The sequence below is a fragment of the Caretta caretta genome, chromosome 2 (genome assembly GCF_965140235.1).
Source record: "Caretta caretta isolate rCarCar2 chromosome 2, rCarCar1.hap1, whole genome shotgun sequence".
NCBI lineage: Eukaryota > Metazoa > Chordata > Testudines > Cheloniidae > Caretta > Caretta caretta.
The window spans coordinates 124,737,501-124,758,349 of NC_134207.1; the positions used below are offsets into that span (position 1 = coordinate 124,737,501).

A 20,849-nucleotide genomic window follows, 5' to 3' on the forward strand; every position below is an offset into this window, starting at 1 on the left:
GGGAGGCAGAGTGGGCAGGGAGCTGCCTTAGCGTTGCTGGCACATCTCTGCACGCCCCTTGGGGAAATGGGGGCAGTGGGTCTCCGTGCGCTGCCTGGGGCTGGGGCAGCGCACAGAGTCGCCTCCCCCCGACCAGGGGCACACAGAGCCCTGCCAGCAGCTGGCCGCTTCCAGGAGCGGAGTGGGGCCACCAGCCATGGCATGCAGACAGCTTGCCTGCCTAAGCCCTGCTGTGCCTCCAGCCAGGACTCGGGGGCAGGTTGTCAGATGAGATTTGTCCTGAATTTTTTTTCCATGGTAAATCCGCTCCTGCTTTTTATTACTAATACATCTGCTGAATTCTATTTAGCCACACACAAAGGATATTACAAGTTACTTTGCTTGACTTCCTTTTGCCCTCCAGCATAAAGAGATAAAATGGGCCAGGCTGAAAGGACCATCCCAACAGAGACTCTGGGCCGATTATGTGAACATGAGTGAGTGCATGACTAATAGCAGCAGTAAATAGCCTCTTCCTTCCAACAGACGTCTCCTGGTGAATGACAACACCTATGGTTCAGTGAAGGGAGAGGGTGGGGCTCACATCCTACAGGGCTGAGGGCCCTAAAAGTATCGTATCGGTAGAGATCATTCTCATGTGCAGTAACCAATCCAGCAAGGCTCCTGTAGAGTACTCCTCAGTAAGACACCATCAAAAACGTTGATCCCTGTGTTTCAGAAGTCTGGGTGTGGAAGGGTTGTGGTTATCTTTTTGGATGGTGTAACTCAAGAATGCACTTGTTCTATGAACAGTGAAACCATAGCAGAGTGAGTGTTGGTTCCCGCAACCGCTGTTCCCACTCCTCTGCAAATCTGACTTACATCTTGACCCCTTAGCCCCAACTAGCAATTTATTCCTCCACAACCTTTGTTGATCTTTTTCCATGAGATTAAAAAATCAGAGCAAGGGGACTGGGGCTCCCTCCACCACTATCCAGAGGGGATTCTTCACTTTCCTTCCTCTGCCATCTCAGATTCTCCCTAGAAATGCAAGCTCCGTTGACCACTGAAACACATGTAGTGCATGCTGAGGTTTCTGTTTCACCACACAAAAGCAAAAAGGAGTTACCAGTCGGCAAGCTGCATTGAGGTTGACAGCGGCTAGTCACATTACAGCACATTTTTCAAGTTTGTTTTGAAATGTTATGCTGACTGACCAGAGCTCTCAATCTACTATTGCCCCAGTGTGAACCAAGGTCCCCAAAGGAGGAAAACAGCAACAACAAAAGTAAAGTAAGTAGCTGGAAATGCTGGGACTTTATTTTTTAAAAGAAAGTTTTCCTAAACCTCATGGTTCAATATTCCTGGAGAATAAATTACAGCCACTAACAGTGGAATAACAGTTAAACTTTGCCAATGGAGGGAACTTTGAGCCTGAAATGAGGGACTTTTTACATGTTAAACCATGCTCTCTGCGTGTACTGCATTTATGACATTATGATCATTATTAACTTATTATTTGTATTGTGGTAATGCCTAGGAGCCCTAATCATGGAGCAAGATGCCAGTGTGCTCTGTGCTATACAAACACAGAACAAAAAGATCGCTCCTTCCCCAAAGAGATTACAAACTAAATAAGCCATGACTGTAGGTGAAATCAAAGTCTTCTAGTTTTTTCATGCACTGTATGATGCTGTGTACCAGGGAAAATATTCATGCATTTTTAGCTGTCTTTAAAGGCATTTTTGTGGCTGGAATTCTAGAGGAGAGGCAGCACCATATGTAGGGCCCTACCAAATTCACAGCCATGAAAAACACATCATGGACCATGAAATCTGATCTCCACCTGTGAAATCTGGTCCTTTGTGTGCTTTTACCCTATACTATACAGATTTCATGGGGGACACCAGTGTTTCTCAAATTGGGGGTTCTGACTCAAAAGGGAGTTGCAGGAGAGTCAGGGTTATTTTTGGGGGGGGTCACTGTATTGCCACCCTTACTTCTGTGCTGCTTTCAGAGCTGGGTGGCTGGAGAAGGCAGCGCCCCACCAGCAGCCGTGCAGAAATAAGGGCGGCAATACCATACCATGCCACCCTTGCTTCTGTGCTGCTGCTTTCAGAGCTGGAGAGTGGCGGCTGCTGACTGAGGACCAAGCTCTGCAGGCAGCAGTGTAGAAATAAGGGTGGCCATACCACACCATGACATCCTTACTTCTGTGCTGCTGTTGGTGGCAGCTCTGCCTTCAGAGCTGGGCTCCTGGCCAGCAGCCGCTGCTTTCCAGCTGCCCAGCTCTGAAGGCAGCACTGCTGCCATCAGCAGCGCAGAAGTAAGGGTAGCAGCACCGCAACCCCCCTACAATAACCTTGTGACCCCTCCTGTAGGGTCAGGACCTCTACAATTACGACACTGTGAAATTTCAGATTTAAATAGCTGAAATTGTGCAATTTATAATTTTTAAAATCCTCTGATCATTAAATTGACCAAATGGACTGTGAATTTGATACGGCCCTAACCATATGACAAGCCAGATCAATGCAAAACACCGGCAAGAAGGAGGCAGAACTGTACAGTGCTTAGGGGATTTAGGCACCTCCAATTCCCTGTTCTGCCACAGACCTCCTATGTGACCCTGGGCAAGTCACCCTAGGGTAAGCAGTGCTTAATGTGTGCCAGAGCTTAAGCCCCAGCTCCTCTAGGCTTGGCAATTCATAGCCCTGGTACCTCTGATGCAGCAAGCACAGTTTATGAATGTAAAAAATGGCTTGAGCCCTGGCAACTTTTTATTACAAATTAAGCACTGAGGGTAAGATTCATAAAGGTATGTAAGCATCTAACTCCTATTCAAAGGGATGGGAGTTAGATGCCTAAATACCTTTGTGAATCCCAACCTAGTCTCCCTCTGCTTCCATTCCCCATCAACATCCCTATCTAACAAGTGTGTTGAGAGTAAGAACATCAGAGTGTGGGATGCTACAGTAATGGGGCCACCTAACTACCTAAAAGAGCTAGATAGAGATACTCTGCACACTCCCAGTAGCCTGTGAACAACAGTTTGAAAGTCTTTGCTATATATGATTCATGGCAACACTACAGCACTTTACGAGGAAGCAGGGCCCAGAAGGAGATCTTTAGGAACCTCTTCTGATGACTAAGGTGTGGCCCTAAATGTGAGTAATGGAATGGGTGGCTCATTAGCAAGGTACAGGTAGAAATAATTTAGTTCAAAGATAAAAAGCAAGGAACTAAGTCAGTAGGCCAGAGTTAACAGAGAGAAAATATTAAATCACTCTAAATGTTTGCCTAGGCTTTTCTAGGTTGGGAAGGCGGTTGAGGAGAAAAGAGAGGTGGTGTTGGAAAATGCTGTTTGGAGTTGGAGGAGATATGGTTTGGTGAGCCCTCAATGTATTGAATTTGCTTTCATGCAATGCTGTAATGCACCTAGAATCTAGGATGGCTGCAGTGCACAAATTGAAACAGATCAATAACAAGGAGGATCAGATATAGTGAAGGATCTTCATTTCCTGCCCTGTCATTTTCTGAACCATATTTCCACCTGCCCCACCCTTTGTCTCATTCACTTTCTTAGCACAACTGGGACAGTCTGAACTTTGCAAGCTGTTTCTAGATTCTCTGCCTGGGCCTCTGACCTCTCAATTGTCCCTTATTTCAAAAGTTCTTTCCACAGGAGCCGACAATGCAGAGAGCTTCCATCGACACGAGTAAATCTTTCGAAGAGGAATATACATCAAAGGCGTGTATTTGTGCGATTCAGTGTGGGATTGAAGGGTGGTTGGGAAAGTCAAATAGAACATAAAATATGAATGATGGAGAGGAAGAATAAAAGAAGTGCAGAAGTGTCCATGACAGTTGTTCTACCTTTGCTCAGCCTGTTGAAGCAAAACACAGGCATGCTAGCCTGAATAAAAGCATCAGCAGCTAGGAACTCCTAATTTCTAATCCTGGTTCTGCTGCTCATTTGCACCATGGTTGTAGGCAAATCAGTTAACCTCTCTGTGAATCAGTTTCCCCTTCGGAAAAAGGCTGATAGTAATACTTACTTCACAAGGGCATCATACATATCGCTGTAATTAACTAACGTTTCTGCTTTGAAAAGCACATGAAATCCTATGGGTGAGATCCTCACCAGGTAAAAGGTTAGAGAGGCATAAAGAGGCCTGAAAACCCCTGTGTCCAGACATGGGAGGATTCCCCCAGTGGAGGCACAGGGGTAGACAGTTATGAGGCTGCATTCCAAGGATCCACCCTCCCTTGCAAGGCCTGCCATAGGTGGTGTACAGGGGCTGATGGTGGGAGGGATGTGTCATAGGTGGAGCCACAGCACTATGGAGATTCCAGGCAGCTCTGTAGCCCATCAGGTAGTCTCAGGGGGGGTTACCATAACATAGACCGGCTCCCAGTGCTGCCCAAGTTACACTGGGGGCCTTTCCACCTCCTGGAACAGCTCCCTCTTCCTGGGCTGTGAGTTCTGTGCCCTTTGTGTGTGCTCACAGTAATCATTTTTTTTCTTTTTAAATATGGCTTAAATGCCACCTGTAATGTGGCTTGGATACATCAGCTGTTGTAAACTTTGCCTCTCCTTCCAGTTAAGAAAATAAGTCTTGAGCTTTTTGGAAGTGGATTCTGATCCTTCTCCAATCAGGAGTTTATGCTGGCTGCTACAAAGTCCTAGAAAATCTTACACTTCCACCATTTTTGGAAACACACAGTTCAGGCAGCCCATTTATTTAGTGTGCATAAGGATGAAATTCCCTGCTTTTGAAATTCTAACTAGCTTTCTGTGGATTACTGCAAAACATGGTCAGCTACAAGTCTTGAGGGGACCATGCTATTCCAATTGCCTCTGAAAGAGACACAACCAAAGTATCTCTTTCTTTCCTTGAGATCCTGTCTATTTCAGCCAAAGAGGTAGAAATTGACCTAAAGAAAAAGATTCTTGTTTTGGCCAAAATAATGCAATAGATTCTTTCTGCATTGTAAAACCACATAGCAGAGGAGAGACTTTGACTTTATTTTTCTAGAAAAATAGTAGAAGATGGTTTATGATGGGGTGTACAGGTAGTAACATCCGAAAGCTTACAGGCAAACATGCTGCTTGAAATAGATGAACATCAATAAGACACAGCAATGATGAAAAGCAAGGCTAGAAGTTCCTTTGGGTGCCAGACTGTCAGAATGTGACAACACAGTTCTACAATTGTCCTCCATGTTATCAAAAACCCAACCAGTACTGAAAGCTATTCCTTGGTGGATAAATAAGAAATAAGATTTGTTCAGATATTTCTTCAGTCAAAAAGAAGAGGCATCCTATTCCCTTATTGGATAGCAACTTTCAAGTGGGGGCTTGCTTATGCAAACCTACTTATCCTGCCAATGAATGGAAATATGCTGCGGATGTTGTTTTTTGGTGGACATCATGTAGCGTATAACACTGTCTTGTTAAAGGCGTAAACCATATACAAATTGTACACAGTATCCACATGTTCTCTCCATGCTCATCCTCTACTTTAATCTTAACAAAATGTATATTTCCATGACTGCACCCACACCCCAACTTCCCCCTGGGATTTAAAGGAGCGTTTCCCCAACCCAGTTAATTCTCACTAAGGAGGTACCTGTATGGTCAGTTTCCTTTTTAAACCCAACTCAGATTTATGCTGACTTATGCGTTAGATTGTAAAGTGGCACTGGGCACATCTGTATTTTATGCTCACATACTCCTTGTATTTTATTTTGGGACTGAGTCCCTGCCAAGTGTCATAATTCTTGAACCAGAAGAAAAGACATCTTCAGGTTAAAGTGTCTCACTACCCGTCAATCACACTCCAGTAAATAGCCACAGATTGCAAATTAATCAGCAGCACAATGTATAATTACAGCCCAGAACTTTTCTAAAAGTTCCTTCTGTGATTATGTCTGGGACTAACCTATAGTGGAGACTGTTTTTTTTTTTTTTTTTAAGTCTTCATTTCTTGAATATACAGGAATGAAATACAGATGTGCAGTAACTGGATAATAACTGTGGATCTAAGCATGCAGCCACACCACATACAAGCAACACCCACTGATGTCAATGGGAATAGGGTGTACTCAGCATTTGCAAAATCATGGCCTGTATGATATGACAGCTTCTGAGGGCTCATTGTCAAGTGCTCAGCACACAGAACTGGGGCCCAACTTCGAAAAGAGCTCTGTGCTCTTTCAGGCACCTAAATACGGAACACATTTTCAAAAGTATGTAGATTGTAAGCTCTTTGGGGCAGGGACAGTATGTTTGTACAACGCCTAGCACAAGGAGGTCCTGGTACATGCCTAGGGCTCTACAATATGAACCATAATAATACTAACCAGCACCAGGCTGCTGAAATTGTGACACTAACAGCCAGATTTTCACAAAAGCTCAGCATCCACCATCAGGGGCAGGTTTTTAAAAGTGCTTTATTCCAACCTTATCACCAAAATCTGTCCCTGATGGTGGATGCTGAGCTCTTGTGAAAATCAGGACTCAAACTAGCCTATAATGTCCTTCCTGCTCCCCGAGCCCTATCATCCCCCTCTCTCACACTTGTACCTTTATCTTAAAAGTGAATTTACTACTGCTCAATGATGGTGTATTGACAGACCCAGAGAATAAGGGGGAATCCATTCCTGACTCATTGAATTCAGTGGCAAAATCCCAGGGCAGGATTTCACCCTACGTATTTTATTGATTCATGGAATAGGCAGAGCATGGTTAGAGGTAGTGCATGCTTCCTTCCACCCCTCTCATATGTCTTAACATGTTCCTAGAAGGACCACATCTATGTTCCTTTCACAAAGCAGCCACGGCCAGCTAACAGCAAGAGGTAAATCAGGTTTCCCTTGACCTCTTCTCCACTCACCCAGATGGAGCTACTTGGGATAGAGGGCTCAGTAGCAACAGTAGCTGGGAAGAGGCTTCACAGCCTCCTGGTAGAATCAATTCTGAAATTCGGGCTCTGGATATATTTTCCGCATATTTGTTGTGTTACCATTGGTTATTAGGTTTCCCTTCATCTCGCCCTTCTCCTACCACCTCAGCCTTTAGCTACCCAGCCTCACTCTCAATATTCTTTCCCCTTTCTAATTCCTTCCTCTGTTTTTCTCTTTTACTTCACGACTCCCTTCCCCTCTCCCACCTCAATCCCAAGTGATCCTCCTCCTATAATGATGAACTTGTAGTGTATACAGATAAATGAAGGGGCAGAGGTGTGGAATCTTTAATGTAGACAGCTTTTCTCCTAGCTTTTTATTTGGGTGTTTGAGTTAAATAGATCTTAAACATAAGAGGTTTTCAAACAATCTGAGTAAAACCATTTTTTCCTCCAAGTTAAATCAGATTTCATGTGTATGATGTCTCTGATGTCAAAGCCCAACCAGTTCCCCAGCCATCTGTAGTCTCCCAGAAATACAGAGTAGACATGATTGAATTTTTAACATAAAATACAAGCCAAATTCTCCCATATACACACACTGTGCTGTTGTCTTTATACAGCATAAAGAAACAAAACATTTTTAAAAACCCTATTTTTTTCACCTTTGCAGGTGACTAGTTAAGGCTCACAACCTTTGAGATAAAACATGCTTAATAAAAGTAAGTTTGTTAATCTTCATTTATCCACACCAGTCAAATTTAATTGTTCACTAAAACTGCCTGGTTACCTTGTCTGTAGCCATTCAGCTATTTCTATCGTTTACCCTTACTCCAACAAACAGCTATGTCTGATAACAAATGGCTCCTCTTTCATGCCTCTTGGCTAATTGTTCAAAGACAAGGGTGTGAGCAGCTCTGGCACTCGAAGGATGTGTGAAAGGCCACTTCTGAACAGCCCAGGGACACGGAATCAATGACATTTATATATTATGTGTCATTTCCATGCTTTGCCACAGTAAGTATAGTAAAGTGTCAGTTCCAGACAGAAAAGTAACTCTAAAAATAACATTCTGGCCCTCCACATTTATTCTGGCTCAGTGACTCCACATCAGACTCACTTGGTTTATGGGTCCAAGGAGGCTTTTTTGTGACTACCACTCTGCAAACTCATCCTGCAGTCCTATTCTCTCACCACACAGGATAAGAGTCAATGATATTTACCTGAATTCTATACTGGGGAGAAGAGGGCTATTGGGATTTGTGTGGGCTTGATGTCAGAACTTACAGTCCAAAGGGCAATATGTAGAACCTGCCCCTACTCTATCTATCTATCTATCTATATATATATATAATGTGTATTTATACAGATAAAGTCAAAAGGTTCTTCCACAACCTATTAACAAAAAAAAAATTACTTTTTCCCCATGGATTTTTCTTTTGTTCTTTTCCCCTTTTTCACAGTCTCATCTTTAGTCGTTTCAGTTTTTGCTTTGTCTATGGGTAACTTCTCTTTCCCAACTAGAAAAGGAGTACTTGTGGCACCTTAGAGACTAACCAATTTATTTGAGCATAAGCTTTCGTGAGCTACAGCTCACTTCATCGGATGCATTCAGTGGAAAATACAGCTCACAAAAGCTTATGCTCACATAAATTGGTTAGTCTCTAAGGTGCCACAAGTACTCCTTTTCTTTTTGAGAATACAGACTAACACGGCTGTTACTCTAAAATCTTTCCCAACTGTAAATTTTTGCGCTATTCATTTGCTCCCCTTTCTTCATCTCTAACTTCTTTCTCATTCTCTCTCCTCTTGATTCCTTCTTCCCCCAAGCTTCCTCCTCATCCTCCGTTCTTCCTAGCTCTCCCCTCTCCTGGCTTCTTCTTTATCTTCTCCCTCCTCCTCCCCTCAACCACTCACTCCATTTGGCTCACTCCTATATAGTCTTGTTGGGAGGACTTTTCATGAATGCTCATTTTCCTGGTTGGAGCAATATTGCAGCAAGTGAATAGCTCTTCCTTTACTAGAATCATGACTTTCAGTTGGTTGTGGGATGTCCTATCCACCTCTCGCTGAATAGCTGATCAGCAAGCATCAGGAGCAGGCACTTACTCTGATGGGAATGATCTAAGCCAGGGGTGGCCAACCTGTGGCTCCAGAGCGACATGCAGCTCTTCAGAAGTTAATATGCGGCTCCTTGCATAGGCACCAACTCCAGGGCTGGAGCTACAAGCGCCAACTTTCCAATGTGCTGCTGGGAGCTCACTGCTCAAACCCCGGGCTCTGCCCCCACTCCCCACCCTTCCCGCCCACTCCCCTGAGCCTGCAGTGCCCTTGCTCCTCCCACCAGTAGTGCCATACGTACTGCACATGCCACAGCAAGTTATTGGGATTTCAGTGGAGCTTCCCAACACCATAAGAAAATGGCGGCAGCAGCAGAGAAGCTGAAGTGGGGAATGAGTAGTGAAACAGTTACTTTTTGACAAGTGGAAAGAACTCTTGTCAAAATAAGGGCACTGCAAGCGTATAGTGCTCTCTAGTTTGAGCCTTTTTATTTATAATCTTGACACAGGTGTTGGCTCACTTCAGAGACTGCACATACATTCATTATACATATAGTTAAAATATCTTGGACCAGTTACTCATTTGATGTACATTGGTATAACTCCATTAAAGTCAATGGAGAGATGGCAGATTACATCAGCTGAGAATATGGCCCAGAATTTCCTAATACAAATGCTCTGCATTCCTTATTTTAAGACAAAAAAAATAATAATCAAAAGCTTTAGAATAAACACACATGAATGGCTGAGGGACTCATTTGTGAGATCGGAGCATTTTCATTTCTCTGTATTGTTTTTAGTGTAGCTCAGCTTCACGGTGCAATCGTCTCACCTGAACTGCTCATCATAACAAAGTGATCAGAGGAAACGTACGGTGCATTATTCCTGTCCATTCACAACTACTGGCTTCCTAAAGCTTTCAAGATCAGAACATAACTTTGTATAAAAGACTCCTACCTTTCCAACATATTGATAGTCAGAGCCTGTGTATTCCTCCAAGAGAAAGAACTGATTCCACATCCAGCTCCTTTTGGAACGAGTAAGCTCCTTCCTGTTATTTCCGGACAGTTCCAAAACCTTTTCCTTTTCCAGAAATCCCCTAGTCCTTTTGGATAACGGAGATGAAAAACTTTGGTGAGGCTGACCAACCCAGAACAGCAGCCAGAAGCAATGGTAAGTTATCATCATGACAGCACAAACGGGTCTACGCAGTGATTTCTTTCTTGGCCTCAAAGCAATCTACTTTACTGCACTGAATCCAGGTTCATTCCTTATTCCTTCTTTAATGTTCTTTGCAGTCTCAAAGGATCTCTGGAAGGAAAAATGACAACATATTAAGCATTTTGCAGAGGTACTTAACATTCAAAGTTAGAGCAAATAAGCCAAAAAAAGGTAGATCACTAATTGTAATTGCTGAAAAGCTCTGAGCTGCTTTCAGTTCTAAAATGCTGCAAGTGGTCCTTCAGATACACTGAATGTAATATCTGAGCGGAGTAGGAGGAAGCAGCTCTGCTACTTATTTTCCTTCTTTCTTCCATTACTTAAAAATACTAGTTTGGGTTATTATCTTGATGAGCTGAAGTGGGTTACTTCACTGTCTCTTTCGTGTCTGGATTTCAGGATTCAACTGAGTTTGGTGGTCTCGGTCAGATCACACAGCATGTGAGAGGTATTGGTCACATCACAAAATACACTACTGGAAGGGGTACAGAAACCGTGGTGATGGATGTGGTTGAAGAACCTGATTAGAACAGAATTACTATATCAGAGGTGGAAATCCCGGTCACATTAAAGTCAATAGGAGTTTCGCCATTGACTTCAGTTGTGCCAGGATTTCACCTAAGGGCACCAGTCCAGGTGAAAGGGTTAGTGAAATAATTGGATAAGTTGCCACAGTTGTCAATCTCGCCTGAGTACTAGACACATGTGAAACTCAGTGATTTTGCTTTGCAGGACATTTGCTGAATATTTTGATTTACTAGGTATTTTATTGCCTAAGTTTCATTTTGAGTTATAGGTCCAAACTAGAGCTGGTTAAATAGTTAAATACCTATATCTGACTAGCTATCTATGAATAAAAGCATGGAGATGGTTCACTATGATTTGTGGGGTCTTTATAGTCATTATTGTGTGTTATCCTTGTTATTCCTTAGTTGACCACCCACTGAGTAGTTGTGAAAATTATCACAAACCCTAAAAATTTCATGAATTTCAGCATGAATAATTATGTTTCCCAAAAATGTGATCCAAATGTGTGTTTGCAGTTTTCCTGTTTTTTGTTTTGTTTTAAGTTTCAGGCATCCAATCCAGGAGCAGACATGATATCATGTGACATGAGTAATGAAGAGTGAACATTTAGGAATACCGAACACAAATGAGAGAGACATTTCCTACAAAATGTTTTTTGTAGTGTCTAGTTTGCCTAGTTCCAGCCCAAACAAATCCAGAACAAAATGTGGATGAAATGGCTGGTTTCACCTGGTTTTGCAAAGAACAGGGGTTCTCAGATTGGGGGTCGGGAACCCTAAGGGGGTTGCGAGGTTATTACATGGGAAGGCGTGAGCTGCCAGCCTCCACCGCAAATCCCGCTTTGCCTCCAGCATTTATAATGGTGTTAAATATATTTAAAAGTGTTTTTAATTTATAAGGGGGGGCGGTCACGCTCAGAGGCTTGCTATGTGAAAGGGGTCGCCATTACAAAAGTTTGAGAATCACTGGCAAAGAAAATGCAACAGTCACAATACAAAACCACAAATTATTCTGAGTTTGCTTAAAATTCAGCATAGCATCTCTCAAAATGTTTGCAAAGGAAGATTTTTATGATGGTTCAATATTGCATCAAAAACAAGGAGAGAATATAGTTTTTGGTTTTTGTTGTAAACATTTCACAAAGCTGTATTCAGGTAATTACATCTATTAAGGATCAGATTCTGCCCTGAATTGAATCTCTTTGCTTCCAAAGATGTAAATGAGACTGAATTTGGTCCTTGAGATGCAGTGGCTGAGTTGGATGGGAAACCATGCACTATGTCTGGTGTTAGCCACTGTTTTCAGTCTGTCACTAGTCTATAAACTTCACAAAATAACCCCAAATCTTTTACATTTTTTGATTAAATCATTCTCTATATAAAAAATACCATTTAGCTATTTTAGAGGCATACTTGGTAATGGAGCAAGCCTGCTTAAAATAATGCCCTTTTACTACTGTGCAAGGTAACATGCAATAAATAGTTAATCTGTGAAAAGTCTGTGTTGTACTAAGACATTTTTAACAGGAAGAATGAAAAGGGAATGTGTAATACTGAGACACAGTACCTAGTCCCCTCTAAATGCATAGGGGATTTTTGCACTTAACTCTTATGAACATTCGTTAGATAAACAGGAACACTTCAGCCCTGCTGTCCATGAGAGTTGTGCTCATTAGGCTAAGGCTGAATTTCTCCCATCTATCACAGATGTAGCAATCAGAAAATATACCCACTGAACATATGTACCCTCTCTGCAATTGCAAAGAAAGATATCCTACTGATTGGAGGAATAGATGGTGAAAAGGAGAAATAATCATGTGTCTTAAGTTCTGGAATGTGTAAGGCATTTGAACGTATAAGAAGTGCAATACGAACGTAAATGCCGAGGCAGGTAGCTAGGCAGACAGACAGAGACTGAACTGGTATAACTTATACCTTCTTCCAGTCCGCACAATGTACATGTCACATCACCTTAAATGCCCTCTAGACTCACTATAGATATATCTATGCTGCAGCTGAAGGTGTGATTGCAGCTCAGATAGCTTTAATCTACCTAGAATGGATAAAAATAGCAGGGAAGACATGGCAGCACAGGCTTCAGTGCATACTAAGAATGCATACTAAGCATTCTGGGTGGGCCTATATAGCCCATGCTTAATCCTTAGCCACCACAGTGTCGCTGCTATTTTTAGGTGCACTAGCTAGATTAAAGCTGGTGTTTGTATGCCTACCTGAGCTAAATTCACCCCATCAATTGCAGCATAGATATACCCTAAGACTCCCCCTACTCACCACTGTTCCAATGTACACTCCTACTCATGCATGACCTCTGAGTTTGGTCCGTTCAAATGGGTCTGTTTGCTGGTATGGTATAAAATAGAATATTCCATCTCCCACAGTGTTTGCAATTCTCATTTTCTGGTCAGGAATCTTCCTGGCAGCAAGCTTTAGAATGTGATTACAAATTCCACAGGTGACTTAATTAGTGCCATGGCTGTTTGCAGCTCTGGCAAACTGCCATTTGACAGCATGCTTGTCATGATATTTGCTCCAAGTGCAGATGTGAAATGACTGATGATAAGTTAGTTCTGGCTGTGTGCACATGGGTCCCCTTATTGGGGAGGAAGGGTCTGAGGTATGGAGCACAGCATATGAGTAAACCTATTATTTAGCCATTAGTGCAGTCTGGATGTGCCACTGGGGCACAGGATAGTGGAAATCATCATTTTGTCAGGCATCCCCATCATTCTTTTCATTACCCCTGTGGATAAATCCTGCAGAGGGGCATTATCTCCGTGCTCCTGTACATAACCCTTCCTCAGCAATGCTGGCAAGAGCAGAATAACATGAACAGGGCTCACACCAGCCATTTAAAGAATCAGTCCTCTGTCAATTGCCAGGAAACAATTATTCCTAAGGGGGAGTTTTCTGCACTTGAAGCCAGTTATACTTCACAGCTGTGAGGTCATGGGAGAGGTTTTATAGCAGCTCTTGTTGAAATACAGCTTGTGAGGATGATATCACAGCTGTGAAATACAGCTTCTTATTTTTCCCAGCTGAGATGTGCCAGAAATGCTGCAGGGAAGGTATGATCCATCCAGCTATCTGTACTTTGTATATCTCAGCCCCTATAGACTTCTGTATTGGTGGCAAGTAGTCAGCAATACCTTTAAAATCAGGTCTCAAATGTGGAATCCATTTAAGTAACTTAAATCCAGGGCCTTTTTGCCCTAGAGATGCTGTAGTTTCTGACTTGTCCATGGCTAGCGCTCTCTTACAGACCAGGTCATAGTGATGTACCTAGCTCAGTAACTGAAGTAAGAGGTGATCATTCTCTGTTCTCTATGCTGCACCTTTAAATACAGACGAGTCTCAGTGCTGGTGGTTGTGCGACAGCTGACATTTTGTCTTTCAGTTCCGATGCAGAATGTTTGTCACTGTGTTCTGACTTTCTTTCTTCCCTCATTAGATTTTAAAGCGAGACTTTCTTTTGTTCATTGTTTCTTTAATCCAAAAATCGGTCATTCAGGCAGAGGAATATTTTGCTTTGTGGGTGTAGGAAAATATAAGTCACATGATCCTTTCTCTTTACAATTTTTTCCCCTTATTTTTTTTTCAAATAATAATACAAAAACAGACAACAAAACAATAAGCAAGACATTTAAAGTGACTCTGTCTCAACCTCCAGCTGATGAAGTGTTTGGGAACTCAGTGTATTATTTAGCTAAAATATCAGTGCAGAGCTATTTTACTGTTTCTCATATGACTATGTGAAACAACTGGATTGGCTCTGTCAGACCAAATGTAAAATAGTATGTGAAGCTGGGATTTTCATAGGTGCCTTAAAGGAGCTAGGTGCCTAAACCCTGAAAATCCAGAAATCTAAAAATTAGTGGGAGCACTTTCATGGAGCACATGGAGTACAGTTTTTAGAGAGACTATTCCCACACTTAAAGTTAAGCACATGCGTAACATTCAGGATCGAAACCTTAGACAATTACTTAATTGCTAAAAATGCCAACTTTATTCAAAATTACCTCTGCCTGGTAGTGATATTCATAAACCATCTTTTAATTTACACACACACCAATACATCAAATGTGAAACCTTACATATATAGATAATGTCTTTAAGCCACCTATGCTATAGATATATGCACATATTTACATACTTCCTGGGAAGTATTAAATTAATAGAGCCATCACCTAATGAAAGAAAGTATATGCACTTGCGTCACTGGCATTCATCATGGACAGCAGACACGGGGATGGATTCCTCAGCTTAGACTGTCAGTGGCTGGTTCTTGAGATAACAAGTTCAGCTGAGGTTTCGTCTTGGCGGTATTTACAGCTGTGTTGTTTTGTCATTTCCAGGAAATGTTAAAGGAGATTGAAACAGGGAGTGGAGTTCTCACCAGACCAGTCAGGAAAGAGTGGGAGCTGTGCTCTTCCCATCTCCCCTTTGCTTTAATCACTGCTCACTAAGTGGTCCCCCTTAAACAGGACTTCAGGAGGAGTAAGCTTTACGAGTTCCTTACTAATTTTCTCCATACCATTCAGAGGTCTGTAAAATCATGAATGGTCTGGAGAAAGTGAGTAAGGAAGTGTTATTTACCCCTTCACGTAACACAAGAATCAGGGTTCAGCTGATGAAATTAGTAGATAGTAGGCTTAAAACAACCGTAAGGAAGTACTTCTTTATACAACGCACAATCTGTGGAAATGGTTGCGAGGGGCCAAAAGTATAATGGCTCAATAAAGAATTTGGTAAGTTCATGGAGGATAGAGGCATCAATGGCTATTAGGCAAGATGGTCAGGGATATAAGACCATGCTCTGAGTCCCTAAACCAGGGGTTCTCACAACAAATTTTTTGGTGGCCTCAGAGTGAAGCCAAAGGGACTTGAACCTGAGTCACAGTCCACTACCTTAATCATAAAGCAACTGTTTCTTCCTAAGAAACAGTGGGTCATCCAAGACATAATATTTGTGTTTATTCAGTGCAATTCTACTTGACTGCATGTGCTAGGCAAGATTCTGTCTGCATACTGGAGGGAGTGTTGTAGGATCCCCAGGAGGAGTTATTGGGATGGTTCGATATGCAGACCAGAGCAGTAGCTCCACCACCTTATGGGGGATATAGTGTGCTATTAATTCTGTATACTGGTCAGTGAAGTAGAGGTGGAGGGGCGCAGACTATGGCACTTCCCAACCATCATCAGATCCCATTCTGCTTCCTGTTGGAGTGCTAGCTCTGCATAGCTCTAGCAGGAAGCAGGAGCTGGATTTACCGAAGGATTTTTGCCCAACCTTGTGGCGCAAAGCCAACCTCTTGTGCAATCCGTGTCACACCGTTGTGACCTTGCACCAAGAACTACCAGAATCTGCCGTACTATGTTAGCAGGGTTGTCTGGTGCAATGTTTCCTAAATGCATTATAAACTAAAAAAGGGGCTGGTATGTGACTCATATGTAGTAAAGAGGAATCCTTTAATTAACATTAGCCTGTCTCTTGATAGAGAGTAGGCTAAAAGAGTACAGGAATCAACTATGTTTAATAGAAAAACAAATTAGTAATACTTATAGAACTGGATATATCTAGTGCGTGTGTCTTTTATCTTCAATCAATACTGCTAGTCAGATAGCAGCAGATGTGGGTGAAACAAAGTCTGGCTTTCAATTTGCAAAAGGTTTGCAGCAGGATGAAAAACGAGCCTTGAAGTGATATGAATGCTGCAGAAAATAAAACATGCTGCATTTCATGAAAGTTTGCAGCTTTGTCATCACTGTGTGTGAATAGTACATCCATTTTCAGACATGCAATGAACACCCACAGTATTTACATATCTCTTTTAAAGGGTTGGCTTTTTCTCTCTCATTTCTTTGACAATATAGTGCGAAATCAGTGATTTGGCTGTTAAGAAGCAGGAGGTCCAGCCTGCCCCAGGACTTGTGGATACCTTGTGCTTCTATGTGGTCTCTGGTATCCTATGCCCCCACAGCAACAGGTCCTGGCTAAGATTTCCAAAAGTGACTAGTGATTTTGAGTGCCTCAATTTTTAGGTGATGGATTTGAGCCACCATAAAGGGACTTGATATTTGGAGAGTGCTCAGCTCCAATCTTCTGAAAATCAGGCCCCTTTAAGGTCTTTTAAATTGGGGAGCGAATGATTGAAACACCCCAAATCATGAGTCACTTTTGGAAATTTTGACCCGGAGTCTTTTGCAGATTCCCTGCTGAGCATTTCCAGCAGAACCAAGGCGACCTATAGGCAGCCAGTCTCCTCCATGTGTAAACTGGTCTTACAGTTGTCTCAACTGTTCCTTCTGAAGCAACCTCAACATGTTAATGAAAACAAAGGCTAGAACGTCAGGTACATGTCTGACCAATAGAATACCAGGACAGAAGACAAGGTTCTTATTTCCATAGGAAGAAGAGATTTTTCCTATCAAAGATGAACTACTTTGACTCCAGTAGATAGCTGATTCACCAGCATACAGACAAAAATGTAGTTAAAAGTAACTTCTTTGATAAGAATATAGCCGTTGTAGTCCTTGAATGGCCATTTTGTATTTATCATCTTATGTTTGCAGTCTTCTCTTTGCCATCTGGTAAGTACTCATTATGTTTTTATTTTCTTATTGTTAAGGGGAAATGGTACATTCTCTTAGTGATGTTTATTGAGCACAATAGTCAGAGGGAGCATAAGTCATCAAATTGGTGAAGAACAAGGATAGTCCTTCACGTTGGCTCAGTGCCTGATATGCCTTGTACTTTGTGGAGTCACATCAGTGAAAATGGATTTAGAATGCTACCAAGTCAGATTACACCACCTACACCAGCAGTAGCATTTTGCACTCACATTATTGAGGTGTAGGTGACCAAACAATAGCACACAAGGAAAAAATAGGAAGGCCTGTTGAAAATTCAGCTCCATTGCAAATATAGTATTAAAAATAATAAGACCTATATTAGCAGTACTTCATTTATTAGTTCAAACACTCTTTCTGAGATCAGGGCCTTATTTCTCTGACACCAGCACTAACTGGCTGTACTAGAAGGCTGTGGTTTTTGGAAAAGTCTCCAAACATTGCTCTAACAATCGTATAGCTCCATGGAATGACCCCTAATGTAGACCAGTTGCCTCTGTTTTCTCTTTTTAACCACCATATCCTCCTGGTGGGTAAAAACACCTGTGGGTAATCTTCACTGGTGTGCCCACAATGGAGAGTGCAAATGAACCTGCAGCAGTGTTACAGATGGTGTGAAAGTTTCCTAATAACCTCAGCGTCAGCAGCTCTAAATAGCAAATAGGGATGAGCCACACACGTTGTTCATAGAGAATGACTACATACAGTCCTATTCAACCAAGTGTGTTCTAGGGGTCTAAACACAGCAATTAAAGCCAGGAGGTATTAAGCTCTAATGCAAGTTTACACTATAATTCTCTTTGAGACTTTGGTCAAGTTACTTAACCCTGCTGTGTCCGTGTCTCAATCAGTTGATAATGACTTACCTGCCTAATGGAAGTGTTGTGCAGAGCAACTGACTAAATGTTTCTGAAGCTCTTTAAAGGTAAGTGTGAAGTATTATTTAATGTAATACTTGTATATTTGCTTTCCAAAGTACTTAACCTTTTAAGGTGTTTGTTATTTCATATTTGTTAAAATTTGGAAATCCACAAAAGACTAAAAATAAGAACAACATTACTCCTTGGCAAATAACATTTTGAGGTGAAATAAGCAGTATTATTAAATGCTAGTACATTAGAAAGTCCTTAACAAGTAAAATGAGACAGTAAGCAATGCTTCAGTAATGATGTGCTGTGACACTTTTTGTATTTTTATGTCTGATTTTGTAAAAAACTTGGGGGATATGCAAGACAAATCCGACTCTGGAAAGGAGTACAGTAGACAGGCTGAGAACCACTGAGATAGGGCATGATCCTCTGCCTATTGAAGCCCAATGGAAAGTTCTTATTTGCTTTGGTGCAGGACCAGGCCCTCGTTAAGTTTGATTCTTCTAATATTACAGATACTGTGCTAGATTCTGATCTCAGTTTTACTGAGCTGTAATCATATTATTACTAGTTTTGTTTTCAGTAGCATCTACAATGCGTTTGGTGTGTACGCTCATTTGCAAATCTGGGGGCAGAGCAAGGAGAGAATAACTTCAGTTGAATTACTATGGATTTTTTTGTTGTGCAATTGAGAGCAGAATCCAGCCCGGCCTCTTTAAATCTAATACACCAGACTCCCTGATGAATGTTCTTGATGGAAAAAATTGAGTAAAATGGCAACTTTCTTAATGCTAAATAACTATGTGCACATCATATGCGGCAAAATGGGGATTAGGCACTTCCAAGACAAGCTCTACTCTTAGTTTCAGACATCTGAAGAAGCTTATCCTAAGTCCTCAAAGTACGTGATGCAAGTGGTTGCTCTCTGCTCAGGACTTAGAGGCACATTAGTCCATGTAAACCACCAAAGACTGGGAAATTGGCCTTCTTAGCTCAAGGGAAAGATGTTTATTTTATTGAATTAATTCAGAATCAAAGACAGGGTGGCCAAGCAAAATCAAAGAAACTGCTGAAGCGGTTTGGAGGCCCAGAATAAAAGAAATTCTATTTCTGCATAACTTCACTCCAGTAAACAGAGCTTTTAATTCTTAAAGAACAACAACATTAATCTGGATGAGGAGGACTTTCTTCTGGTTTAAGAAACTCTTTAGTGTAAAGGGTGTTCTGCTATAATGCACCAGTTTATAAAGTTGTCACTTACAAAGCAAATCCTTAATCAAAGGGGAAACTAACTCATAATGTCATTTAATCCTACAAATTTGCCATTAGAGTCACAGGTGTAGCTAGCTCTCTAGAACAGTAACTCCATAAAGCAATATAACTTGACCTACAAAGGTGTGTTTAATGGAATTCCATGCAGCTGCTCTTTTCCCCCATAAAAGGGAAAAGGCGGGTCTGTCATTTCTTCCCCATTGTGACAGACTAACCTGAAGGTCTTATCTATCTTTAAACATTCAGAATCTCTAATTGCTTGCGCCAAACTAAAACTCCACGGGTATTTCTGAGTTTCTCTCGAATGCTAGTCACTCACACTAGAGTTCTAGTGAGAAATCCTGGCCCCACTGAAGTCAATAAGTTTTGTCATTGACTTTAATAGAGCACAGACTTCACCACTAGTATTTTTATTGGTCATTGCTGCTGCTAGCAGCTTCCATTCTTTCCCCAGCATCGGAACTTAATATTTTTTCACCCATAGCAATTTTTTCCTATATTTGTAGAGGCAGGCCAGTTAATACGAGGCGATTTCCTAGAGAAAATGTGTAAGCCTTGTCAGTTTGGTACTAATCTCTTACTGCATATATGTGCAATAAATTGGGGTCTGGGGGGGAGTCCTAAAGGGTAAGGTCTAGTATGAAATATAACAGAACTTGTTCTACTTAAAGATAGAGAATGTAATACAATGAGGAGATTTCCCTTTGTGCTCAATGAGCAATTTATCAGGGAAATCTTTTATTAAGACTGTTTGGTGAGTGGGATGAAAATGAGACAGCTAACTGACATGTTCTCTTTCTAAAATAGTGGGATGTTGGGGGGGGGAGAACTAAAACAATAAACAGACTGAAAATTCAAGTTAAGAAATTTGGAAGATGTTCTTTGAGAGACTGTGACTAGATTAATTTCTTTTCTGCCTCTTTCTATGCAAAGCTGTGAGTTAAATTATGTTTTTGTTGGTTTCTTTTTGTAATCTGATGTAACTGCACTGCAGCAGCAAAACCTGAAGGACAGGTGGTCAACATATATGGTTTTTTTTAATTGCCAAAATTTCAGTGAAATATTTTCATGAGGCGGGAAATAATGTAGACAGCTTTTGTGTGTGTGTGTGTGGGGGGGGGGGGAATTGTGCTTTCTTTCCACACAACACTGCCCAGTAGGAATTATGGCTGAGTTAGCTAGAATTCCTCCTGGAGCTGTGTGCGCATGTTGCAGAAACAGCTCCATCACCGATTATCATGGGTGCAGCATAAACTCCTCAGACCTGATCAGCTTGCCAGCTGGGACACAGCCACGTCCTGCTCCTCATCCCTTTCTAGTGGTTAGCCTTGGTAGCAGTGCTAGTAAGGAGCAGAGCCTGTGTCC

At 41.8% G+C, this 20,849-nt stretch overlaps 1 protein-coding gene across 3 annotated transcripts in view; it reads right to left on the reverse strand.

Annotated features, from left to right (window-relative positions):
* Window positions 1-20,849, reverse strand: part of CDH6 (cadherin 6) — a 115,322-nt gene that overhangs the window by 58,110 nt on the left and 36,363 nt on the right. For all 3 annotated transcript variants that reach the window (XM_048839678.2, XM_048839676.2, XM_048839677.2), the window contains exon 2: window positions 9,905-10,258. In XM_048839678.2, coding sequence (XP_048695635.2) covers window positions 9,905-10,135 — 231 coding nt within the window. In that variant the 5' untranslated portion in view covers window positions 10,136-10,258. The remainder of the gene's footprint in view (window positions 1-9,904; window positions 10,259-20,849) is intronic.